Genomic DNA, 20,298 nt, shown 5'->3' with positions numbered 1-20,298 from the left:
CCATGTTTACTGTACCCCCAGTAATGAAAATGAATTTCCTCCCTTGAGCGAAGCGTCATTTTATTTTGACGGTTCTACCGGAAGTGGTTTCATTTTGACAGCTGTGGCAAAAAGTGACGTTGCATGATAAACAAACGGAGGAGGAGGCGAGGGAGCGGTGTTCATCCTGTATCCTGACATTTCTACATTTTACAATAATGCAGTCTTCTAAGAGGAGTGAGAGCGACTGGCAGGGACTGGTCAGCGAGGTAAGAGGAAAGATAAACACCGAGAACCGCTGCTTCTGAGACGGGCGGCTTTAACAGATGCTTCTCTTGTCCATATGGAACCAGCAGGTGTGTCTGATGAACAGAGTCATGAACTCGTTACCGCCACATAGACTCAGCCGCTGAGGTCTTCACCAAGGCTTTTAGCTGTGGCTCAAAATGGCAAATATTTAAAGTCTATATAGCATCCGACAAGGTGTGGGAACGCACGGAGCAGCTAATTACAGGTGAAACACACCTGTAGGCCCACCTGGTTATCAGGATGTTTGCTTGAAATTGCTACCAATTTCTGTTGCTCAAACACAAAAAAACTCAATAAGACATAGTATGTACTTGAGGGTTATGAATACTTTTGTAAAGCACTTTACATGTCAAAAAAATGTATACTTTTGCACATTCACCTTCAGCTACAATATGGTTACAAGCAAGATAATGGTTACTCTGCTCTGCTGTAGCTCTGGTAACGTTATTATTTCTATTCTTTTGTTGTTATTATTAAGTTATCAATGCTCCTAGAATGATGAACTGGTAATGCACTTTATTACATTTCTTTGGTGAATCTACGGAAGCGCATTGCTATCACGCAGAAAAAATTTTTTTCGAGCGCTATCACGTTATAACGCGATGCGTATCTTGTTATAACGCGATGCGTATCTTATAACGCGATGCGTATCTTGTTATAACGCGATGCGTATCTTGTTATAACGCGATGCGTATCTTGTTAAAACGTGTTACGTATCTTGTATAAACGCGATACGTATCTTGTATAAAACTGATAATTTTGTATCCAGGAAGTGGCGATATTATGCCAGGCTATTACAGTGGCTAACAGGAATTGGTCAGGTTTCCCTTCATGTTTGGTCTACACGGATACGGATGCTGCTTTGCACTGTGGATAAAACCATTAATAGCATGCTACTCTGAGCAGGATCCTAAATAGAACGGGCCTGCACAGAAGGAAACGTCAATTCGGTTCTCTAGCTGTGGCGGCGTTCCTGACTGTCTGGATCGAAGCTGAAGTTGGCTTCCGATTGTAGCTTCTGATTCGGGAAATGGCTAAAGAGCGATTAAAACGGAGGCTCAGATGTATTTGCTGAACAATTTCTGTTCAGATTTTTTTTAACAGTACACTTGCTGAACAACGGCAACGGCTGTTTGTAACCAAGCAACCGAAATCAACAGTAGGCTAGATGGTGGCAAAAGACAAAACTAGATCCTTTTAAGAATTCTTCAAAATAAAAGACTTCCTCTCTCCAAAATAAATCATAAAAAAAGCTTTGAATTTAATTATTTTTCACGTCACCTTTTTGTAATTATGTACAACCAAGTTAAATTAGGTGAATAATAATTATGTAAATTATACTTAACATATGACTTGACATATGACTGTGTAAATAAGTAACTAATCATGTAAATTATATTTAACATATAAATGTTAAGAAATAATCTGTTCTGCTTTAAAAACGAACATACATTGACACTTCAAATCTGGAGTAAATTATTCTACGCCAATGGCAGAATATTTCAAACCTAGTTTGTGATTTGCGAAACCTTTATCTGAATTGTGAAACTTCAAAAATGAGAGATTTAAAAACCTTTTCGTACATAATTACAAAAAGGTGACGTGAAAAATAATCGCTTTATCTTTATCTTATTATCGCTCTTTAGCCATTTCCCGAGTCAGAAGCTACAATCGGAAGCCAACTTCAGCTTCGATCCAGACAGTCAGGAACGCCGCCACAGCTAGAGAACCGAATTGACGTTTCCTTCTGTGCAGGCCCGTTCTATTTAGGATCCTGCTCAGAGTAGCATGCTATTAATGGTTTTATCCACAGTGCAAAGCAGCATCCGTATCCGTGTAGACCAAACATGAAGGGAAACCCGACCAATTCCTGTTAGCCACTGTAATAGCCTAGCATAATATCGCCACTTCCTGGACATAAAATTATTACGTTTATACAAGATACGTATCACGTTTTAACAAGATACGTATCACGTTATAACGTGATAGCGCTCCAATTTTATTTCCCTGCGTGATAGCCATGCGCTTCCGTATGAATCTGCATAGAAATAACAAAGATAGCACATTTTGATATAACATAGCATGTTATAATCAATTTACCCAGAGAGCTATCCAAGCAACAGGCACACATTTAAGTTCAACAATGCAATTCTCATCTCTTGTCAGGTCTGTGCAGGAATTTTTTTCATTACTTTCCAAAAACATGACTATTAGATGTTTCTCAATTGTTGCCAGTGGGACTGAACAATAATCAGGAAAACAACCAATTGCAAACTTTTACTTTTTGTTTTTATTATTATAACAATGTCCCACAAGTTTGATACATTTGTATTAAAGTATTTCACATCGTGATATTGCAATAATGACTGAATTCCAATAGCACAGCTAGCTTTTTAGGTCGTTGTCTTTTCCATTTATTAGTCTATGTTTTCATATTTGAGCAGATATGGTACTGTTGCTGACATTCAAAAGAAACAAAACTGTGATCTTTTTAGGATTTATTGAAACAATGTGACATTGGCTTAGTTCAGGTTTTTAATAATCTATGTAACAAAAGTTTCATATTTAAACTCATTCTTCTTCAGCCCACACAAACTATTGAGTCTTTTAATTGAAAGTTATGTCACTTCCTGAATTGTCAATAAGAAGCACAATATTGGAATCATTTCAAGAGATGATGTGTGGTTTTCCAAGTTAAATGATCTGTTTTGGTATCATTTTTTTTTTTAAATTTGCAAATATTACTTATTTTAGCTTAACTGTTGTCACAGAACTAGAACTCTATAAAAAATAGAGTTCAAGAGACTATAGGAGACAACTTGAAAGCCAGGAAGACTTGCCAAGACTAATTCTAAATATAAGAAAGTTTGGCTGCTTGTTAAGAAAAATAAAAATGTCAACCTAGACATAACTTGAAGCCTAATCCACTCTTAATTCATTTTGTAACGTTACTTTACTGTTTTCTGTTCACTCCATGTTTCAGTTCCTGATGTGTAAACGCAAGTTGGAGAGTAAAAAGGAGGCACTGCTCATCCTGTCCAAAGAGCTGGACACATGCCAACAGGAGAGAGACCAGTACAAGCTGATGGCCAACCAGCTGAGAGAGCGCCACCAGGGACTGAAGAAGAAGTACAGGGAACTTATTGTGAGTAGTTCAACATGCAGAAAAACAAAATAGAACTGAATAGAAACGTAATGTATATTTTACTTCTGATTTTAAGGACATTGATAAATACATATCTGACCACTTTCTCTTCTTATTGTGGCATTTAGTAAATAAAAATAATGATAGTAATTCTAACCAACATAAAATGGACAGTGAGAAAGAAGGTGTGCGTCTCTTATTGTATGTAAACTTCTGATTTCAACTGTAAATTTTTCTCGTTTCAGGATGGGGATCCTTCTTTGCCACCAGAAAAACGTAATCAGGTGAGTTACTGTTCACAACAAAGATAATCAAATCTAATTTAAACCAGACTAACTTCTCATTGTTTAACTTTACTTATCAATACTGATTGTAGTTATGTTACATACGACAACAGAAACTCTTACGCAATAATGTCTTGGAGAATTTATTGTCTTATCTCATTTTCTGGCAATACTTTTTTTGTTAGATCTTATTGACAAAAACATTTATGTCCGCCTTGAAGGTTTTATTAGTGTATCTGCAAGCTTTTGTGAGGAATCAAGTGGCTTTGCATTGATCCACTTTCCCCTCTTTTCCTTCCTCAGGTGAACCTGGGTCAGCTGTTGAGGGACTCCAGGGAACGAGTGAGGAAACTCACAGAGGAGGTGAAGGACCTCAATCAGAGACTGGCTGAGGCCCAGGGGGACAACAAGGTGCTCTCACAAAGATCCACTAAAAGAATAAACATGAAGGAGAACACATGTGTTTGAAGGAAATTAATTTAATGTGTTTTTCTTGCAGCTGCTGAGGATGACCATCACTCGACAGAGGCTGGGAGATGAAGAGGTGGGGGTCCGCCACTTTCCTGCACATGAACGAGAGGACTTGGTTTCTCAGCTAGAAAGAGCAGGGCGACAGGTGACATGTTTTCTCTCACGTTGCTTGAACAAAATACATTACTTTTAAAATTTTATATCCTTGTATGTTACTATGCTCCATTGCAACACCGTACAAAAGATGTCAAATAAAATTAATTGCAAGTTAAATTGGTAGACTTTGTTAAACCCTGCTTTTATTTATTTCACTAATGGTCTCATGCTGACTTTTATAAAATATTAAAGATTGTGACCACTGATCAAACAAAAACAACTGAGACTCCTTGTTGGTAGATATTGTGTATTGGTGTCATATAAGACACTTTTTCTTTGCCTCCTCAACAGCCATTCTCCTGCATTTTACCTCTGCAGTCCTGACATTCAGGATAACTTGTCATTATTTGGCTATAAATACATAAGACAAAATTTTATTTTACCATAGGAGGTTAACGTTTTCTGTCTGATGACTCCAAGGCTACAATTGTAGTGCTAGTACAATCATAATGTGAGGCTTCTCATTTCTTGAATAATGAAAGCAACTTGTGAAGTTTCAAGCTGTACGTCACAGAAACCTTTGACCTTGTCACGTGTTTGTAGATGGAGGAGATGGAGCACACCATGAAAGCCTTGATGGACGAGTTGCAGGACGTTAAAGCAGAACGCATCGTTTTCAGGGAGAAGGCTGACCGGCTGAATGTTGAACTGAACCACATTTTAGGGAACCATGAGTCGCGCATCATTGATGTGGATGCACTCTGCATGGAAAACAAGTGAATAGAAAACACTGTGTATCTTTTATTAAGTGTTTCCACTGTAGGCTTGTAACAGTGAGGTTATCTGTTTGAACCGCAGCTTTGGGCCTTTTTGCATGGAGTTTTCATGTTCTCCCTGCAAATGTGTGGGTTCTGTCCAGGTCCAGTCCATAAACATGAGATGTCAAGGGCTCCAAAAAGCATGTAGCTTTTATTTATGGATGTAAACTGAAGCTGTGCACCACTGTGCAAAAGTTTACTGTTTTCAAAGCAGAGTATAAACAAGTTGGGGATGATTCAAAACCTTGGCACATTAATGTACCTGAACTTTATTATTTCATGTATCGCCTTCTGCCATGTTCAGAATTACCATTTTCCAGAACTTAGAACTGTCATGTCTTGCATATAAAAAGCCTCTAACCATCTGCGCTTTGACGCTGATCGCATTTTTAATCGCTTTCACGGTAGGTATTTACACGACCGGCTCTCACAACTTCAGGAGGAGGTGAACCTGCTCAAATCAAACATCATGAAGTACAAGGTAAATGCTTCTGTTGCAGGTTTTTTTTTTTTTTTGTGAAGGAAGCTGCATAAACTCAAATCATTCATCAAGCTTTGTTGTCTGGTTTCCTCTCCACAGACGGCCCTCGAGAGGAGGAAAAGCTCCAGCGCATATGGGAGATCAAACAGCGTTCCCCTTACAGGAGTGCTGTCAGCCAAACAAGGTGAAAACACCAACTGTTGAGCTCACTTTAAATACAAAACATAAAACACAGAGCTGTTCATCTGGAAAGCGTAAAAGAAAAAAAAAAAAGCTGGCGAGACCGTGCCTGTCACCTCGGTTTTATCTCCCAAATTTGATTAGATATCTTCATTGTCATCAGTAAATTAATCTAGTTTTCCCGTCTCAAGCCGTGTTTTTTACTAAATTATTTAATAACCTATGTTTTGCCGATCCCTCAAGCCACCATTCGGACACCAACTGTGTTTTTAATTGTATTCTCAGTGGTGCAGAGTGCCACTGGCAGGGAAATGAGGCTGCCATGATGACTGACAGTCGCTGGCAGAAGCAGCACAGTGGGTTCTGGAGTTAAAGTTAGGGAGGTGTCACCTAGCAGACAGCTGTTTCTAACACTCCGTCTTTGTCTTACTCTTGTCACGCTGTTTCCCCCCCCTCTCATTCTGTCAACCTGTTTTCTCTGATGTCTGCTTTTAAAGGTTTTGTTGATGCATTATTAGTAGATTGTGGCTCCACTCCTCTGTTTTAGAACATTTCGGTCCTGTTTTTCCTGTCACACCGATGTCACTTTTGTTCCATTTTTTTTTAGTCCAGGAGATGCTCCTGGAGGAGCAGGGCTGCAGCTTACCTGCCACACCTCAGTCCATCTCTGACCTCAAGTCACTTGCCACCGCTCTGCTGGAGACCATCCATGAGAAGAATCTGGTCATCCAGCACCAGAGGCACACAAACCGGTACAGAGTCATGCAAAAAGTAGTTTAAAAAAAATTTTTTTTTAACTCTTCCACATTTGGTCACCTAGTAATCTTGAACTGCAACATTTTACTGGGACTTATGATATGGTAGGCCAACTCAAGATGGAGCATAATATTAAAGTAGAGAGAAACTAGTACATTTTTAATCAATCAATCAATCAATCACATTTTATTTGTATAGCACATTTCAGCAGCAAGGCATTTCAAAGTGCTTTACATAATTAAAATAAAAACAGCATGACATTGAATAAACGGTGAGAAAGAGAAAGAGATTTTGAAAAAAGATAAAAACATTAAAACCCGCACCCCTTTTAGGAACCCTCTGGGATTTTAGTCAAAAACACAGTTTGACAAGGACTCCAACCTCTAGGTCTTTAGTTGAAACGCCATAAACTGGGACTCTAAGGTGTTAATAAGTTTTATAAATTAAAAAAATACTGAAAAGTTTGCCTTGCACTTATATTTATTGACTAATCATACTACTTGACAAAATCGCTCCAGCTCTCCCAGATTGAGCAGAGTGTCTGGAAAAAGATTTTTCAAGTCTTGGTAGAGATTCTCAGTTTTGGTATGAACTTTGACTAGGCCATTTAATGCACAAATATACTTTGATCTAAGCAACCTGCAGCTCTGTTTAGCTTGTCTGTCTAGCATGATGCTGCCACCACCATGTTCCACCATCTGGCGGGTGTATTCAAAGCAATATGAAGTGTCATGTTTCCTCCATTTTATATTGAGGTTAAAAAGTTTTGGGTTCATCTGACCAGGGCATTTTCTTGCATGTGTTTTTGTCTCCCTCTCTATGGTTGTTAGTGAACTTTAAAAATGACTTCTTATTGTTTTCTTTTAACTGTGGCAGAGGTGCTCAAGTCCAGTCCATGAGAGATGCTACCCTGCAACTTTTAGATGCATCTTTGCTCCAAAACACCTCTCAGCTGCATGAATTCCCTCATCAGCAGTCATTGTTTTACAACCTAACCTTACTTTAGGTGACATATATCATGCACTTGATTTTATGTCAGTATTTACATAAGGGATTCTGCATACAAAGGCACGCCACACTTTTCAGATTCAGTCTTACCATTTTACTTCCAACACCACCACCTGACACACTTCAGTAGTAACTGTTATATGAGCCCTCATCCTCAAAGACAAACACTTGGATAAGACAGACAAACACAGACTAAGTGTGTATAGAAACCTTGCCTTTTATTTCTGTTCTGAAGGATCCTGGGAAACAGAGTTGCAGATTTGGAGAGGAAGTTAAAAACCTTGGAAGTCTCAGGATTGTGGAGTTTACCAGGTGGGTTAAAAACAAATAAGAAATAGATTATACTGTAGTAAATACTGAGAGCCTAACATAATCCTCAACTGTTTTTACTGTTGTTACAAGAATTAATATCTTTGTTGCCAGTTTGGACTTTAGCCCAAATTTGTACATTTTCAAGTGTATTTAATTGATAATTTCAGGCTCTTTTTGTATCAATTTCTGTGTTTACCAAGACAGGCGACACTGAGAACACAGTCTCTCAACCACACCATGAGCAAACACAGCTGTGTCACTGTTCATGTTTATCCTGTGTATTAACCTTTCCTCAACAGATCCGTCACCACTACTGACAGTGGACACAACACTTTCTTTCACAAAAAGAGTAGAAAATGTATATTTTTAAAGCTTATTTATATATATATATTTTAATATTAGTTTCCCTGTCATTTTTTTGTGTGAAAAGTATATATTGGTTAACTCTAAATTCCCCAAAACTCTGCATGCCACACATCTACTGCTGAGGTGTAAATACATGTATGTCCACTCTTCCTCTATTAACTATAACATATCAATAAGGTTTTGTATTTACAACGTTGTACCTCTCTGTCTCTCCCCTCTGGCTGCGTCTCAGGCTTGACCTACCACGTATCTGTGGGAATTGGGAGTATGTATTCCTTCTGCCCCACTTAGCCCATCCATGCCCCCCCCCTCCTCTGTATGTCATGCCAGAACAAATCTGGGCAGATGCCCAGAAAACATGCCACCTCGTACCCGCCTTTTACCATGTGTCGACTCCATTGACCACCAGCTCATGTGTTTGTTCATGATACCATCGACGCAACCAGACCACCTCATCAACACGCATCGTTTGTATTGATCCAGCTGGCCTGGTACATATTGTAGATGGGGGAGGGAGATGGAAGAAAAGTGCTAGCAAAAGTATTCATGCTTTCAGATTAGCCACAAACCTTTAATATATTTATGTGGGATTTTATCAGAAAGGCAACTCAAAGTAGATTGTTTTTGTGTACAGAAAAAGTACATTTAAAAAACATCTTTTTGCAAAAAATATGACAGTTTCATGTTTACTGTGTGTTGTTCATGGCATGTGGCGAACTAGGAACAAGATTTAAATTTGGCTTTAATTTAGGATATGCTTTCTTGTTGTCATGATCAACTGAGAGCCAAATAGCTGATCCTGATTAATGCTCTCTTTGCCTGACCTGCTAAGTTTGATGGATGGCCATTAAAATAAAAAAATTTGGATGGATTTGTACAATTCATAATCAAAGGCATGCCACACTTTTCAGATATTTATTTGTTCATTTAAATTTTTTAAAAATTCTACATTATTTTGACTTGCTCCTGTTGTACCTCTTCAGTGGATCAATGGCTGGATGAGTTTCACTTCCACTTAAAAAAATATGCAACATTTTGAGCTGGTCCATCATTTAAAGTACAAAGAAAGATTAGGGGATATGAAGATTTCTGAAATCCAGTTTATTTCTTATGTTGAGGTTCACCAGAAACTTTATAAAATACAGTTTTAATAGTTATTTAATTATTTAATAGTTAATTCATTATTAACAGTTCATTTAGGGATTTAAAGCCTTTTTGTAAGCAAAGTAGTATCATTATATTCAGCTGAAGTAAAAAAAAAAAAACTTGATAAAGAAAAAATCCTTTAGGATCCAGAAGTAAGAATGTAGAACTGAAAGTCAATCCTCAATCTTTTTAATTCCTATAAGCAAAGAATGTTGTGTATTATCTAAAGTAACATTCTAACTCAAATGGTCTGTGTAAATCCAAGTGACCAAACCTCTTCACAAGCAAAACACTTCCTCCTTTTTGCCACCGGAGGGCGATGTTACACTATCATGTGAAAGGTGGAGGGGCTGTGGCTGGCTGGAGGTGCGCTGTCATGAGACCGTCATTCTCTTCGCCATAAAACTGACAAGCATCCATTACTGAAAATGATTGCCCACATTACAAACACATTTAGGGGAATGTGCCGTTATTAGGGAATTTGTAGGCGAGGGCCCAGAGTGCCTGATGAGCACGCTGTCCACCACAGTTAGGGAGACAAGGATATAGAGAAAGAGAGGCGAGTGTCGGTGGCCTTGATGTGATAGGACGTCGGGCTGATGGATATTAGAGCCAAACAGGATAGGATGGAGGGCCTTGGCTGCCTACCTGAAGCCCGGAGAACACGGGAAGCGACTACATTGTCTACGGATGAGAGAGGGCAGAAAACAATAACAATCACATCGATGTAGTGAGTTAGATGAAGTTGAGATTGATGGGCTCTCGCAGTCCGCCCTAACTTCATGCTAAATAAGTGCAAGCTGAACTGTAACGCTGCAAATGGAAGCCTTGAAGGGTGCGTCAAGCTACAGACTGCACCTTCAAAGCTTTATTTTATCCTACTGACAGACTTCAGCTGCTTAAGTGACTCGTTTTAACTGAAAAAGATGTTTCACAGCTACAAAGGACTGGGTTCCAGACTACCTAAATGAGCTCATTTATCTTTCTTTGGTTTTCAGTATTTTATTATAAATATGGCTTTTTGAGGTTTCACATTATTATAACATTTCTTTGTTGCTGGATAAAGGGAAGAGTAAGGACTGAATTTGAAAATTATTGGACAGATGAAATGAATTTTCCTGCCTCTGGACACGGTTTAGTCTAGGTTACATGTGTGGAACAGATAGTATCTTCCTGTGATGCTCTCTTAACACCTGCCAAAAACATTTGGATGCAACCTGGCACAACAGACTATCAACTAGACTTGCACTACTTGTTAAAACCAGCTTAAAGTCCTTAAGAGGTTTTCCAGGGTGCATCAAGAAGGCGTTGCACTCACCATTGCAAGTGATGGAGGTTGCCGTTTTGAACATTAATGGTATGGCATTATCGTCAATAACGGTTTTGAGAAACAGATATTCAATTTACTTTATTTGTAGGCATTAATGAGTAAAAATGTCTAATTCTTGAAAGTTTCTGCTTGATTTTAAAGACAAGTATTTACCACTAGGACATTTTCTGTCTCTATTGACTGTTTCACCAGAAAAATATACAAAAAAATCAATTTAAGTTTTTTATTTCAAATAATTTTAGATTTGGTGAATCTTTACCCATTATGCTTTGTCAGATTAGTGAGAATAATTGTGAAAAAGACTAATCAATTGGGATAAATCACCTTTGAATAATTGCCTTTTTTTTTTAAAACGAGGAAGCCTTTAGTGTTCATCCAAATTGCATTCTGCAGTAAAACAGATCCAGTGTTTTCTCACCATTGTTGGCAATTTGCATTTTTGTCCTATAAGATGTCACTTTAAAGGTCACATTTTGCCTTTTGGGTTTTTTTTTCTTCCCTCCTTGTTACAAATAAACTTCCCAAAACCCTGAGTTAATGGTGTTATTCTCTCCCTACGAAAACAGAGCAGCTGAGCCGCCTTGTTTTGTGGCCCAGGCTTTTCTTCCGTTATTTGTTTACATCAACATGCAACAGATTTGCATAATGCCTGCCTTCTGGCTATGTTGGCACAACTCAAACAAAGAAAAAAAATTTGCTCTTCATAATTTTTAACCAATCTGAACAGAGTTTTTGGAAATGGGGCCAAGAAAAACACATCTTGTAGTTTTTTTCTTTTTTTTTTTGCCATTCTGTGACGAGCAGTTCTGTAATAATAGAAGAGTGGAGAAGAACTAAGTTTTATTTTTAATTTTTATATAATACTAAAGATTTATATAACTTCTTCTAGTAGAGCCTTAATTTGAAACTGGCATGACACGAATCGGTTTTCTGTAATCCTTCCATCAACTCTTACCAACTTTCCTTTCAAGTCTGGGGAAAATGACCCCCCAGAGCATGACTCTGCCACCACCATGTTTCTTCCTGGCTGTTTTCAGGGCGATGTGGACGTTGAAACTTTTTAATCTCAAAGACACAATTTCAGCACACATGATATCACTCACTGTTTTGATATCACATTACAACATGCATTCATAACAATGTTCCCTGTTCACCACTCTTATTTCCCATGCATCTCCATTGTTGCATCTGTTTTTTTGGGGGTTTTTTACCTCGCAGTAGAACTAGTCTGACTTTTACCAGCTTGTAGTTTCTGTAAAAGAACTACACACATGCATACTTCTGCGCTTGTGTTTATGTGCGCTTACAAGGGTGTTTATATTTATAACGTCTGGATTATGGTGTACAGTCTCTTTCGAGGAGCATATGGTGTCAGCCTAAAAGGCGTGCAGCCATCACTAATGAAGACGGATGACAGGGAGCTGAATCCTCTTTCTGTGAGCGCTGCACTGCATACGTGAGTGCATGTTTGTATGCTGTGTGGTTAAGGGGAGAAAAAAAAAGTCTTAAATGTGCTTCATCCATTCCATCATGTCTTAAAAGCTACTACCTGCTTAGTGTTTTTTTTGTTGTTGTTTTTTTTCTGCCGTCATGTTGGATGTGAGGGTAACTGAGGTCGGCGGTGTTTCTGTCGTCTTGCAGGAACCAGGGACAATATGGCACTAAATGAACATCTCCAGCCAGAGCTTCATCCAACGTGTGCCACGTCTTTGCCAAACATGCAGCCCCTCAAAGGTGAGTGTGTAACTGTGTGTAGCTTCTTCTTACCGATGAGAATCCCCATCCCTGCCATTAACACAGCAATTAGCCACCATGTGGAGAAACGCTCCTCTCCGTCTCCCGTGTTTAACCCGAGTCCTTCCCCTTCCCGCCTCTGCTCCTCTCAGCCTCTTATTGGTGCAAGCTGCCCAAATGCCATGGCATTTTGGAAATGTGAAGCGAATTCTCGCCCACTGACATTCAGAAACTTCTGCCATGTTCTCTTTTAAGAGAGGGTGGAGAGGATGCCATAAATATGGATGCCACTTCCAGTAATGTTGCTGGGTTTTTTTTCCTCTCTTCTTGCTGTTTTGGCCTCCGAGAGTGTGTATAAAAATGTGGCTGGGACTGTGCGTGCAGTCTTTAACCTTTTTGCCTGAACATCCACAAATATGGGTCAGTGAGCCCCTAAGAGAGGGATTTTCGGGGACGAGGCAGAACTAAGCTGTTGCTATTACTCAGACGGAGGCGTCATACTTGTTTCAACTCCACCTGTCTGGGGCACTGCTGCTAAATTTAGCCTGATTCAGTCACATACAGCGTCTTACATATTTATTTATTACTTGTTCACATTTTGTCACATAGCAATTACAAACTTCAGTGTATTTCAGGGGAGTTTTGTGTGATAGGCAAACACAAAGTAATAATTAGAAAGGTAAAATGCTTGGTTTTAAGAGAATATTAGTGGACAAACAGCATAATGAAAACCTAGAAACGCAGCAAACTAGTCAGGGAGAAAGTTGAGCAGATGTTTAACAAGATTAGGTTATAAAATGATACCTTAAGCTAAACAAAAATCCCATAAATATAAATGCATGCCCCACTTTTCAGAGCATTATTGATTAAAAATCCCCAATTCTTTTGCTTCTACTTACCCTCTACAATAATTTACTACTTTGTCAGTGTATCCCATAAGAGCTCAATAAAATTCCCATATGTTTGTGATTTTCTCAAAAAATCTGAAAAACTTCAAGTGTTGGTGAATACTTTTGTCAGGCATTTTGAAGACGAGTAACAATGATAAATTGACAATTTTACTTAATTTTTTGTGTTTATCACATCATAGACTTGGTTTTGAAACTAAAAATGTGTTGTCAAACTGAACTCTAGGTACAGATTTAAAGAAAATTTGAAAAGATGTGGTACAACGTTGTTTTGATGTGCTGTGCCGTTTGTTTTACTGCGCAGATGATCTCCCCCATGAACACCATCAGGGCAAATTGAAGCTAAAGTGTTTGTTTTCTGATCTTGGCTTTGGCTGCAGCTCAAGTGAGCAATTACAATGACCAATCACCTCAATTTTTTTCCTTCTCTCCTCTTCTGTCAGATGACAGAAGTTCACATGAATCATCTTGGGAATGCCGCACCGCTGGCAGTGACCTTGGCACAGATGGCGCCGGCAGGGAAGACGCACCTGCACTGCTCAGCGGCGCGGATCCTTTCGCAGGCGTGGAGACGGATGGGATTGACGGGAGAGAGGGAGAAATTGTGACCCTGAGAGACGATCCGGAGCCGGAGGATGAACGGAGTCCGGTGGAGGAGGCAGGGCGTGAAGAGGAGGGAGCAGAGGACGAGGAGCTGGGTTCCTCTGTGGAGGAAGGGGAAGAAGCCGCTCTGGCACTGGATCTCCGTCTGACCAAGTCGAAGCTTCAGTGGCTTTCCATCGCACAGACTTCTATCAGATATTCAGAGGTTTCCTGCCAGGACAGGGAGTCTAATGATGCACTTGAACACGAAGAAGCCTCGGCATCGATTCCAAAGAGTCAGGCCACAGAGGGACAGAGTAACACTGAGTGGGACATTCACTGTCCATCTGCACCTGGCATGATCTAACGTCACGAAAAGATGGGGGGGAAAACTTCTCTAAGTCCTTGTCGTTGTTATTGATGATTACATTAATCATCCCTAGTTGGATTCCCACTGCTTAGCCTCTGCTCATTAACTTCCTTCCACACTGAGCAGCTCGCTTTCAGTCAATAAAACAGAGAAAACACTTTTCTTCCCCCCTCCAGATGCTGCTGACAAAGCCAGAGGTGCACTCTGCATCTAGACTAGCTTCTGTTGCGCTAAAGCAAAAAAATCTTCCAAACAGTAGAGCTGCAAACTTGATGCCCTGCAGAAAAACTAACAAGTGATCAGCTTGTGTATCTTATATTCTCTTGATGTGTTCCCCCGTGAGGAGATAATCCCAGTTGTTTGCTTTATTTTTTTTTATCAAAGCTAAGAAATGGCAATAAAAGTGGTGCATTTTTTTGGGAGGGTGGTTTACTTCCAAAAGTGATTTCAAATTGGTGAAGTGCCAAAATTTGAACTATATGTGAGATGGATACTTTTGAATTCATTGTTTCACCTTAATACTGTTAATATTTGTTTGTCTAAATCTTGCCTATTTTTTGATGTATTTGGATGTGCCTTATGTGCAGTGGTGGAGAAAGTACTCAAAAAATGTACTTAAGTAAAAGTACAAATACACAGACAAAAATGTACTCAAGTAAAAGTAAAACTACCACATTAACATTTGTACTTAAGTAAAAGTAAAAAAGTACTGGCTTTTAAAAACACTTAAGTATTAAAAGTAAAAGTACTTGCTGAATGGATTACCTAATCGCTAATATTAAGTGTACCGATCGTATTTAATTTTAATACATTAGAAATGTGCCATTTAATGAACAATGTCACAGATAAAGCATGTTTTTATTATGTTTACTCTGTGTAACATAGTTTAGACTTAGATATGTGATTCTATGCATCATAATTTCAGGGATGGAAACATCTCGTCTCCTGTCCTAACATAGCATGAACTTCACTTTTTTTTTGCCACTGGTGGCTTTTATTTTGAAAGAAATCCAACAGAAAGGGGATGGAAAGAAGGTGGGTGGGAGAGGACATGGAACTAAGGAGTCACATAGCAGAATTGTAGTCAAGACGACCTACCCAAGAAGACCAAGTCAAGACCAGCACCTCGCGCTACGTGACACAAAAAATTTAGTTTTACCTATCAAAATTGCTTCTCAAATTGATCTGAAAGATCCACATTCCCATAAAACACCTAGATATTAAATACTTAGAGCTGAAATAAATTTAATCGGTAAAGATCCATCCAGAAGAATCGGACCGTTCCTGAATGTCATATCAATGCAGACTTTGGTACCAGCGTTGTCCCATATATGCGACACCTCAGTCAACACCTCCACACAATAATTCAGCGCATGAGTGACAACTTTTTCTCATCGCAGATGCAACATCAGTCAGTACAGCTAGCTTTGCTAGCATCACGTCCACGGAGCTTACCTTTCTTTAAGCTTTCCTTCCAAGTGACCAAGGGCATAGGAACAAATTTATCATTGGGGGGGACACATATCGGAAACTTGAAAGATCCGTAAACAGCTTGAGCAAAAATGTCAAACAATGGTGTTATCAATGTGTTACTCTAATCTGACCCCTTGTAACCCGTAATCTAACTATTTACAATCCAATAATCAGATTAAAATTACCTATCCAAGTTAAGTATTTGTGATTATTTTTAGAAAACACATATTGTTGCTTCTTTTTCCTTGGGGGGGAAAAAGAAGCAACAATATGTGCTTCTTTTTGGAGGGAAAAGAGATGCACATTTTCTAGCTGATGGATGAATTTTTTATTGAGTGATCAAATTACTCTTTCAAAGTAACTATGCCATCCATGGCAATAAACTAACTACACTATAAATCATATGTGTGTTGACCTGTCACAATAACAAATTTTGATTTTTGATATTTTTAGACCATTTTTAAGTAAATGTTAATGGGAAAATTATAATGCAAGAACACAATCTGAAAGATCAGTAAACTTAAAATTATAATGAACATTTAACATTGCAACTGGAAGACATCTCAAATATCCAAAATAAATAAACAAAATGACAAAAAAATGAATTTTGAAGTCTTTGTAAATAAAAATTTCCTTCAAAAAAAGGTTTAGCTGAGACCAAAGCACCAACCTGAAAGCTTTTATCATACAGTTTTTTGTAGAAAGAAAGAGAAATAAAAAGAGAAGTGATAAATCATGCCAATGGAAATTATTGAATTTGTTTTAATTAATCATGAGCAAGGAGCTCGGTTCACTGTGCGCGTTGAAGGGGACACGCAGCGGCACGAGCTGACGCCGCCGCATGCGCAGTGTGTCGCAGCGCTTCGTGCATCTCTGGATCTTTGCAACTCGGTGCGGATCACGCGCGCCGCTCTCCCAGGCTAATCTGTTGCTAAGAGATGAGTGTGTTTTCTGGTAACCAAGTTCCACAAAGTTCCATAAAGTAAACGTTTGAGAGATAGCAGAAGAAATCCTATGTTTTTTGAACAATAACAATTTTTTGTCGCTAATCTGTTGCTAAGAGATGAGTGTGTTTACTGGTAACCAAGTGCCAAGAAGTGAACTTCAGATATTTACTTTAGCGTAATTTGCCAACGGTAAATGTCTTGTATCTAATCAGGTAAGCGTTATTTCAAAAGAGCTTTTGTTTTATAAACTACTTGTTAATAATTTGGTTTTAAGAGATAAGCGGGGGTTTTTCTGGTAATGAACTGCCACGAAGTATAAAATCGAGATTTTTACTTTTGTGTTGAATGTGTGTTTAATATAGCCTATTTGCCATTAATGACAAAAAAAATTACTTTTCTGCAAAATTGACCAACTGCACAATTCTTGTTAGTGTAAAATAAGTGGTATTTCAAAAGAGCGGGAGAAACATTATATTTTTTTATCAATAAGAATTTTTTGTTGCTACGCTGTTAATCTGTTGCTAAGAGATGATCGCGTTTTCTGGTAACCAAGGTCCACAAAGTTCCATAAAGTAAACGTCTGAGAGATAGCAGAAGAAATCCTATGTTTTTTGAACAATAACAATTTTTTGTCGCTAATCTGTTGCTAAGAGATGAGTGTTTACTGGTAACCAAGTGCCACGAAGTGAACTTCAGATATTTATTTAGCGTAATTTGCCAACGGTAAATGTCTTGTATCTAATCAGGTAAGCGTTATTTCAAAAGAGCTTTTGTTTTATAAACTACTTATTATTTTGGTTTTAAGAGATAAGCGGGGGTTTTTCTGGTAACGAACTGCCACGAAGTATAAATCGAGATTTTTACTTTTGTGTTGAATGTGTGTTTAATATAGCCTATTTGCCATTAATGACAAAAAATTACTTTTCTGCAAAATTGACCAACTGCACAATGCTTGTTAGTGTAAAATAAGTGGTATTTCAAAAGAGCGGGAGAAACATTATACATTTTTATCAATAAGAATTTTTTGTTGCTACGCTGTTAATCTGTTGCTTAGAGATGATCGCGTTTTCTGGTAACCAAGGTCCACAAAGTTCCATAAAGTAAACGTCTGAGAGATAGCAGAAGAAATCCCATGTTTTTTGAACAATAACAATTTTTTGTTGCTAATCTGTTGCTAAGAGATGAGTGTGTTTACTGGTAACCAAGTGCCACGAAGTGAACAAAAAGCAGAGCACAAACATTTCTAATGTAACTATTGCCCACATTAAAAGTAGGCTTTTTCCTAAAATAAGCTTTTTAGCTATTTTGTTTATTTATTAACCATGTTTAGCACACTGAATGGAGGAAGTCAATGTAAGACAACATGCTAGTTATAGCCCACATGCCACTGGCTGCATTTAGGCTAATATTACCATTATTCGATCTTGATATTGCATAATGTTTTGTGATACCAAGTATAGGCTACAGAACAAAGACAGAAATATTTACAAAAAGAGATGTTTAAGCAGAATCATTGCAAAGGCAGAAATGAGAAAAAAACACAATTTATCTTAACTCCTAGAACTGGCTTTAATTCTTGAGTTAAAGGAATTCTATTAAAAAACAGAAACACCTGCTTTACAAGCAGACGTAAAATGTTCCTTTCTGTGAGCATCCAATGTATCATCTGATATTTTTCAGATGGGTTCAGATCTGATATCACTTGCCTTGTTAAATTTCCTGTTCCCAAGTTCTCTGACGAGGCCCAAAAATTTGATAACGAGTCAGATTTCTAAGTTTTAAAATGTTATCAGAAAGGTAGAAAGTTTGCAAATTATTTTCCTTACACTTTACAGTTATGCAGCACTTTGTGTTGATCTGAAGTAATCATCTTTGTTGTAAAATATCTTGGAATTTGTGGCTGCAGCATTGCAAATGCTAGAAATAGTTATGGGATGTGAGCACTTCTGCACATCATGGTGCTTGTTTAGAGAGCCCTAAATATTGTATGTTTATGTTATTTCCCTCAGTTACTCAACGTATACTGTTACAGAAACTCACAGTTTCAGTGTTGGGGTCACATTGTATTTGGGAAACGTTTGATAGTTGTGCACATAAGAAAAAAATAATGTAGTTTACTGCTAGGTGAAACGCTAGTTAAAATCAAACCTACTTAGAGATACTCAGACAATGTGTATATATATTTATTCATATTTATATAAATTCCCTTCTCACCCTTCCGCAGGTGGACTCTTCCATCCTCTGAGCTCGGGTCCTCTACCAGAGGCCTGGGAGCTTGAGGGTTCTGCGCAGTATCTTGGCTGTGCCTAGAACCTGACATTTCTGGACTGAGATGGCTGATGCTGTTCCTGGGATCTGTTTTAGCCACTGTTCCAGTTTGGGGGTGACTGCCCCGAGGGCCCCGATGACCACAGGCTAGACTACCATAGGTCCCTGCGCTCCTCGGCCCTGTAGACACAGGGTGAATCCTAGCAACCTGCGGCCTCTTTGCCGGGAGCACCGGATGCCACCTGATGGTGTAAACCCGCCGATCTCTGCCAGGATCAGTTTGGTAAATGCGAGGTCGCTGACAAATAAAACTTTCGTCATTAGGGATTTCTTTTCCTCTTATTGATTGGATGTTTTATTAACAGAATCATGGACAAGTGGTTTGGTGACTCCAGCATTTTTAATGAACTTGTACCGCGGTACTGCGGCTATTTTAATGCTCCAAGGATGTCGGGGTCCGGTGGAGGTATAGTGACTGTTTTTAAAAGCAGTTCTACTTGTAAACAGTTGCCTCTGGCCTCGTTTAGTAGCTTTGAGATCAGCCTATTTGAACTCGGCAGCTCTCACACTGTGCTGTGTGCAGCGGTCTATCGGCCACCGAAGTACAACAAAAACTTTATAAATGACTTTTCTGATTTCCTGGCTGATATTATGCCAAGGTATGACCGAGTTCTCATTGTTGGTGATTTTAATATTCTTGTCTGTCGTCCTACTTCACCTATGGCTCAGACATTTCTTAATGTTATCGATTCTTTTAATTTTGTGTAGTCTGACTGGTGCTATCCATGAGCATGGTCACAGTCTTGATCTGGTTTTATCTTATGGTCTACCAGTTTGTAATTTAGTGATTGGTGACTCATTATTTTCAGACCATATGCCTGTTTTATTTGAGACAACGCTGTCCTGTGCTAAAGCTAAAGCATGCGCTGCAGCTCAGTTATATCGTGTTCTTAACCCTTCTACTGATGGTCAGTTTTCTTCTGTTTTTAATCAATTTATTGATGTATAAAGTGATTCATAAATAAAGTTGGCGTGGGATGGTATGGTACTGTGGTCTTCACCTTCCAGGCCTTTTCCAGTTCCTCTCTGAGGCCCTGGTATTTCTCCAGTTTCTCTTGCTCCTTTTTCCTGATGTTGTAGTCACTTGGTACTGCTACATCCACCACAACGGCTTTCCTCTGTTGTTTATCCACCACCACAATGTCCGGTTGGTTCGTCATTACCATTTTGTCTGTCTGGATCTGGAAGTCCCACAGGATCTTAGCTCAGTTATTCTCCACCACCTTTGGGGGTGTTCCCCACTTTGATCTTCCAGTCCATATTCTGCAGATGTTC

General features: G+C 38.7%; 1 protein-coding gene across 3 annotated transcripts; it reads left to right on the top strand.

Moving 5' to 3' along the window:
- The first annotated feature begins 74 nt into the window (after positions 1–74).
- On the top strand, positions 75–19,290 carry ccdc149a (coiled-coil domain containing 149a). 3 transcript variants are annotated; one of them, XM_081598994.1, is made up of 14 exons: positions 75–248; positions 3,272–3,433; positions 3,679–3,717; positions 4,021–4,128; positions 4,217–4,333; positions 4,888–5,060; positions 5,511–5,583; positions 5,683–5,767; positions 6,371–6,515; positions 7,763–7,839; positions 8,438–8,470; positions 12,323–12,415; positions 13,767–16,907; positions 18,920–19,290. In XM_081598994.1, exons 1-13 carry the CDS (start codon positions 198–200, stop codon positions 14,270–14,272), a joined length of 1,662 nt encoding a protein of 553 aa, XP_081455120.1. In that variant the 5' UTR covers positions 75–197; the 3' UTR covers positions 14,273–16,907; positions 18,920–19,290. The 3 variants fall into 3 exon arrangements, with proteins under 3 accessions (XP_081455120.1, XP_081455122.1, XP_081455121.1); XM_081598995.1 differs by having other exon boundaries at positions 207–335; XM_081598996.1 differs by lacking the exon at positions 8,438–8,470.
- Positions 19,291–20,298: the final 1,008 nt, after the last annotated feature.

Source organism: Poecilia reticulata, chromosome 18 (assembly GCF_904066995.2).
Source record: "Poecilia reticulata chromosome 18, P_reticulata-male-v2, whole genome shotgun sequence".
Classification (NCBI taxonomy): domain Eukaryota; kingdom Metazoa; phylum Chordata; class Actinopteri; order Cyprinodontiformes; family Poeciliidae; genus Poecilia; species Poecilia reticulata.
Note: the sequence above shows the minus strand (reverse complement) of the source record. Positions and strands in the feature narration are given on the sequence as shown.